The sequence below is a fragment of the Wolffia australiana genome, chromosome 15 (genome assembly GCF_029677425.1).
Source record: "Wolffia australiana isolate 7733 chromosome 15, ASM2967742v1".
NCBI classification, from domain to species: domain Eukaryota; kingdom Viridiplantae; phylum Streptophyta; class Magnoliopsida; order Alismatales; family Araceae; genus Wolffia; species Wolffia australiana.
Window position 1 is genome coordinate 644,926 of NC_135849.1, and position 6,940 is coordinate 651,865.

Below are 6,940 nucleotides of genomic sequence, written 5' to 3' on the forward strand. Positions count from 1 at the left end.
AAAGAAGTCAAGTAAATATCTTTTCTGATACCATATACACATATTTTTCTACTCATCAATCATATAATCATTTTAGGGGTACTATTTATCTGCATTTAGGGTTTTCCTTTTTTTGGAAATGCAGCTAATTTTCAAATGTCATTCACTTTACAAAAACATGTTTTATTTATGGTTTTTATTCATAATAATTTGATTAAGAAGATTGATAAAAAAATTTCAATCATGACTAACTAATGATCAAGTCTGATTGATGATGGATAAAAATTTTTATATAAAAATAATGTATTGATACATATGTCATATCATTCTTCCCAAGATATCACCTTATTATATGTTAAACATTTGTGGGACCTAAGGTCCCTTACAATTGAACCGCAAATAGGAGAGGAGCATTTTACAATCTGCATAAATTAAAGGGTGAGTTTGATTAATTTGATTAATTCATCCATCTTTTCCTTGCCTCGTAATGAACCTGTTAATTTATATAAACTTATTAGAAAAATATATCCTATGCATCTCAATGAATCTTCAATGTGCACTTATATTTAGTTGTCATTAACTGTGTCTTAAGGTAGAAAGTGCATATGGATTGGAGTGTAACATACATGAACAAGGAACATTCATGTAAGACGACCCCTTATTTCCCATGAAGCATAATGATGTAGATCGATGTGTGTGAAGCTGTAAGATATGTGAGATCTCCTTTGAACATTTAAGCCTTTGAAAGTGTGGGAATAGTAAGTCCATTTTAAAAACTAGATGCAGTTTATCCCCCCCTCCCCTAGGTCTGTCTCATAGGTCTGTAAGAATCATCCTCAGCTATACTCATGAGCGAGGATGGCCCTGGGCATGAAAAACCTTGTCTGTTTGAAAATAAATTCCAAGCTCCAGTTCAAGTGATCAGGTTGAAGTTATTCATTACACTCTATATGCACACATAATCTTGACAATTACTTGAACTTACCTTGTAGTGAGTAAGAGTATACCTTCCTGAGTTGGTGGAGAGATGTTGAGCATCCGTGGGGTGATCACATAGTTTCTACGAGGTGGAGGTGATGGGGTGAGTCCATAGATCTTACTTTTTACTATCTCAAAAAGTTTCTTGGTTTGAAGATCGTCTCAATATTCAGACTCTTATTTATTTTTCTCTACTAACATTAGTGTGTCCCGATGTGTGTAATGGGAAAGGAGATTTCATAATTGGGTTTTGAATAAGATGATCGTTGAATTTGAATTTTTATTGAACTTCCATAGTTTATGAAATAAGAGGTTTTAATATTTTATAATTCTGGCCTCAAGCTTTTTTTTTCTTCAGGACCTCCCCTAAAGTATTATCACCACAAAAGACTTGTCATGATGTATGCATACTAATTTCTATCGATCCTTGGGATTGGTAGGTTATTTAATATAACAGAATTTTAGGAGGCTGAGGTTTATCATGAAAGAGTTTCCTACGGTAAGCCAAACAAGCACACAAGTGGAGCGACTCATCTCTATCAGTCATGGTGTCAGCAGATATCAGACATTGGGAGCTACCCAGGGAGGAGTTAGGAACAGGAACAAAGAGAAGCGAGAACCACTTAAATGGAGGAATTGATTGTATTTCGTCCTTTGTTCCCCATAGCAACTGGGGATTGAAAAGCACCAAATTTGATGACTTAGTAAGGGAAAGACGAAGTAAGAGCATGCTATAGAAGACATTGCAACATATGTCAGGGAGGCCTCCGTTGATTGTGTACGAATAAAATACGAGTCCAAAGGTAGGGTAAGAAAGGGTTTAGCTAATGGAGAAATCGACTCTTCCGGAAACCAGTAACGCGTAAACCATGTCAAACCAAGACCGATCAATATCCGAACGGAACGGATTCACGCCGTAGGCGCGAAGCGTGGTAGGCCTGCGCCGGGGGAGCAACGCATAGGTACCGAAGGGGATGGAGCCCGGATGGTGGAAGAGCCAGGGGAGGCCGGGTCATTTGACGGAAATGGAAGGTTCAGCATGAACCGCTCATTCATGAGATGATAGTGGAGTTGAAATCGTGGTTTTGTTGTGATGATGATGAGTCCTTCGATCCTGAAAATGAGAAATATGATGATGAATTCATAAAAGTTATCGATTTGTATGTAATAACCTTTGTTTAATATCAATATATCTCTCTCCACAACCACAGACAGTAGGTGACATGCACATCCATACTGATCCATTACTTCCAAAGCAAAAAAATGGTTATTTCTACTTATTTATGTTTTTTAATGGTTTGTGAAATGGTTCATATGACGGTATAATGTGCCAAAGCTCAAATCATCAAGATAAACCTCAGATGATATAATCCTGGGATATTATTTTTGGTCTATTTTTTTTTTTTACTTTGCAACTGATAAAGCTATCATACTTATAATCAGATGCACCAAATCATTAAGCTATGGATTATTTATAATCCATAACAAATACTTGGTTTCATGTTTATTTATGTGATGAAAGTGCAAAGGATTTATCCCACGTCTGGTTCTTTTGACATAATGTGACAGTGAACCCCACATTTTTTTTTCTGACATAGATATCATATTTTGTTTTTATTATTTGTGATTTAGGTCGGAAAAATAATTTTAAGTTTTGATTTAAGTGAAAGAGTAAATCAAGGTTTGAACTTTTATACCTTCTTGGTTTTCCATTTTGGTTGGCGACGAGCTTGACAACACTTAACTGGATTATTTCCCAAGCTATAAAATTTTTAAGAGTCATTTTCTAATATGCCCAAGGTTCTTCACGACTCTGTTTTGTACTTTCTACATTTTCCAATTTTGGTTGGCCACGTGCTTCTCTATCCTGATCAATTGTTCCTATTGGATCTCCTGGTTAAGTGAGGAATTGGGGGTTAGAGGCTAGATTGAATGGATTCATGTGTGCTTTGTTAACTTGTTGAATGTTAGATGTATATTAAGGTTTTGATCAATATAAACTCTAAAAAGTACGCTTTCTCTAAGCTGTTACAAGGTTAGAAATAAAAAATGATGAAAAAACTTTGATTTCTGTTCTCTTTTAAGAAACATTCAAAATTTAAAAAATTATCTTTCACACATATTGAAAATTCATGTCTTTTATTAAATTTATGATGTTTGCTTTAACCGTCTCATCAATTTTTTGAATTTTATAGTGTAAAAAATCCAGAATATTTCACCCCATTCTATGGTGGGTAATGAGTTTTGACGTGGAAGATGAAATATTAGTAACATCAAAGTATTGTGGATCCATCAAATGGATGATGGATGAGATGATTATTTGATATTCGAACTACAAAACTGTTATGTATGAAAGAGTGGACGACGATCAAGGACTAATAAAAAAATCCATTTGTCTGAATTTTTCGTCTCAGGACATGATTTATAATTTTTCTCGGTGTTTCAAATGAGATTTTGATTACCCTTTAGCAATAACCACATATCACAACATGATTTAACTTTACTTCATTAGGTGGTTAATCCGGCATTATTACCTCCTAACCCGGTTGTAATGGCTAGGAGGTTTATTTCTTGCAACGCCTGAATATCTTATCATATTGGGTACACTGGACATAATCAGAGTCATATGAGTTTATTTCTCGGAACTTTGTTATAATTTTTTCAACAGTCTAACTGCTTAAATAAGTTGGTTTTTGATTAATGAATAAGTTCCCAAGAAGGTCAAACTTTTTAGTGGAAAGGGATAATTAAAAATTGATTGGAATGTCTAAATGCAGAAGAGAAATGAAAAATAAATTACCTGATCAGAAGGTCCATACACAAGAAGAACAATAAAACTCTACTGTAAAACATAAGAGTATAAGAATAAAACGTAGAAAAGAAGTGTGAAAAAGAACCCGATTGAAATAATCAAATGGAGAGGTCCATACATCCTCATTGTCTAACTAATAGGAATGACAGTAGCTGGAAGTGATTCACTAATTGGTAATAGGTGGGTTCAAAAGGGAGGTTTTATCATTCAACATGAGAGATTTTAGCATCAATATTGGTTGTGTAGGTCCTCTATGTTTCAGCATATGTAAATGTGACACCATTGTCATGCAACATGCACACTGCACCAGCACGGTTGGGTATCATGAGAGCCCTCAATAGGATTGCATGTATATAGTATTTACGAAGGAATATTTTACTACCTACTCACCCCTCTCAGCATATCGCGTAACTAGACAGAAGCAGAAAGATTTATTGATACATAGGTAGATAGATAGATTGATAGTTTAAATTGGCAGATAGAAAGGTAGATTAAGTTGGTCGATAGATTCATTGGTAGATAGATGGATATATAGATAGATAGGTAGATTAAGTTGGTTGATATATTTATTGATAGATAGATTAAGTTGGTAGATAGATTCATTGATAGATAGATACATAGATTAAGTTGGTAGATAGATTTATTTATTGATAGATAGATAGATAAAGTTACAGAAATGGAAGGCCCAATAATGACTATTGGGCCATCACCGTATGAACCCAAAAGGCTTGCAAACCCAATTAGGGGCCAAAAATCTTTTCCCGAGGAGCTGAAATATCAGGCTGCCAAAAATCTTCAAGCACTGATAAATATCGGATAACATTATTCATAATATATTTATAGGTTTTAATGACTTCATAAGGTCAAATGGCAGCCATCTTTGTCACATCTCCTCCGTATCGGAAAATAACTCATTAAATTATAAACATTTTCATGGAGACAACGAAAAAATAAATAAATAGGCCCATGATAACAACAGATAAATTTAAGAGTTGGAGTTATTTCAACTTTATGTCACATTAACCTTGATTTGACTCGCGGTTAGGTCTCCAAAATCACAAAAATAAATCCAGAAAACTTATTATTTTTTATTTCCTTGGGAACGCGTCTGCCGCCCTTTGACCCGTTCTTAAATTCTTCGGTCAACGCCGCGGTCAATCCGCGTATTGTCCGGGTCTCGGATCGGGATCCGCTATCATCCTGTGGTCAAGCGGCGGCTACGGGTTTGCTTTTTTTGACTTTCCTAATTATTCCCCGTCTATTAATCGAAAAACCATTTTTTAAAAAATACAAAGAACGGGATAATTCAACCCGAGCTACCGGATCCTAATCGGGTAAACGTTCCAAACCCGCCACGTGGGCCCCCCTGTCCCTGACACCTGGCCCAACCCACGTGGCGGGCCGTCCCAACTTGCCGCTTAATTCTAGAGAGACAGGGAGAGCTAGAGAGAAATAGACACAAAAGATTGGCAGTTGGAGATAAGGTTGTTTTTCGGCTAGACATAGAGAGAGAATGGTGGGCCCAGGGGTGGTGGCGGTTTTCAACTCCCTTTTCCGGGAATTTTATATTTTAAGAAAACAAATATCGTTGAATTCGCTATTTTAATTGGCGTCCTAACCGGCCGAGGGCATATCGGCAAGGGTTTTTCCAAAAAGGGGCTAAAGAGAAATTAACGGGACGCGTGTGGGCCCCACAGGTGAGGAAAAAGCTGCTGTATCGCACCGACTGGTAGGGTTAGCTTAACCAGATTCCAACCTTTGTCCGGTTAACTCCTCGCGACCCGGGCCGATCAGACTCTACCCTCATTCTTCCCAATAATTACGGCCCAGCCATCGTCTTCCCTATCTATAAATATCGCTAGCGAGTCGAGCAGGGTTTGGCAAAATAAACAGTCAGCGGGCTTCCTTCTCTCTCTTCCTCCTCTCCTCCCCCCCTCTCTCTCTTATCCGTTGCCAGCTTTCTTTCTCTTGTTCTTGGTGTTCTTCGTGTTCTTGAGAGGAGATCGAGATTGAAGAAAAGTTCGGATCGATGATGGCGACGGCGGCGTCTTCTTCGAGGACGAGCAGATCGAGAGGAGGCGTGATCGGGAGGTCATCGTCGCCAGGGGGGCGGATTTGCTCGCCGTCGGCGTCGGCGTCGTCGACGGCGTTCGCGACGTCGTCTTCCTCGTTCAGATCCGGCGGATCGGTGTCGTCGTTCGGATTCTACGGCAGCCAGCGATCTTCCTCGCCGACGCGCGTCCACCTCGCCGGTTCGCCATCGCCAGCGTTCCGCCTCTCTCTGGTCGATCGACCGACTTCTCCGGGGAGATCGTTGACGGTTTCGGCGAGGGAACGCCAGATCGGGAAGATTCCGGCCCCGGCGCCGCCGCCTGGACGACGGATGACGTGTATGTGCTCGCCGACGACGCATCCAGGTTCCTTCCGCTGCAAGCTTCACAAGAACGCGGGAAATCAGGTGGTCAGCAGCATCCCCGCGCCGTCCACTCGCTTGAACATGCGGAGATCGGCGATGACCAACTCACTGGTGCGAATCGGGACCGTCGAAGGCTCGGATCTGATCAAGCGCGCTCTCTCTTCCTTGATCCGACCGTCCTCGCACCAGCAACGTCGCCGGTTTGACTTCCAGCCCCGCCCTAGCCGCCTCTCCGCCATGTCCAAGGCAGGTTCGTAAGCGTACTGTTCTTCACCTAATCTTCACCCACGGAGGCCCCTCCCCCGACGACGACAACAACAAGATCAAGATCCAGATCGAGAAGAAGAAGATGATGATGATGAAGAACAGGACGGAAATCCCTCGAATCCTCGCGCTGTTTTCGATTTCCTATTGTATAATAGTAGGAGATCGGAGGATGACGGGAGGAAAGGGGGGATTTTGTACATAGCCTTGATTCATTTTGAAGATCGGGAGACGCGACAGATCCAATCCCTCACGTTAATCACCTCAATTGATTAACCAAAACAGTTAAGCCGACGCGGAATTCTTCGTCGAAATCGATTTTTCGTCCACGAATTTATCAAGTGGGTTGTGATTAATTGATTGATTCATTCGACCGATTAATTGGTTCATTGATTGATTGATTGATTGGTTGGTTGGTTTCTTTTCCTCAGCGCGATTAATCCTCTCCGTGTTCTTCGTCGTCTGCGCGTCGGCGTTCATTTCAGGTATTT

The 6,940-nt window shown here is 40.0% G+C and overlaps 1 protein-coding gene across 1 annotated transcript; it reads left to right on the top strand.

Annotated features, from left to right (window-relative positions):
- Positions 1-5,637: 5,637 nt before the first annotated feature.
- On the top strand, positions 5,638-6,688 carry LOC144713340 (uncharacterized). The gene has a single exon (XM_078587926.1). It carries the CDS (start codon positions 5,799-5,801, stop codon positions 6,441-6,443), a length of 645 nt encoding a protein of 214 aa, XP_078444052.1. The 5' UTR covers positions 5,638-5,798; the 3' UTR covers positions 6,444-6,688.
- Positions 6,689-6,940: the final 252 nt, after the last annotated feature.

What these genes read in the sequence shown, in the direction of transcription:
- LOC144713340 (XM_078587926.1), top strand. Translation starts at nt 5,799, where the DNA reads ATGATGGCGACGGCGGCGTCTTCTTCGAGGACGAGCAGATCGAGAGGA.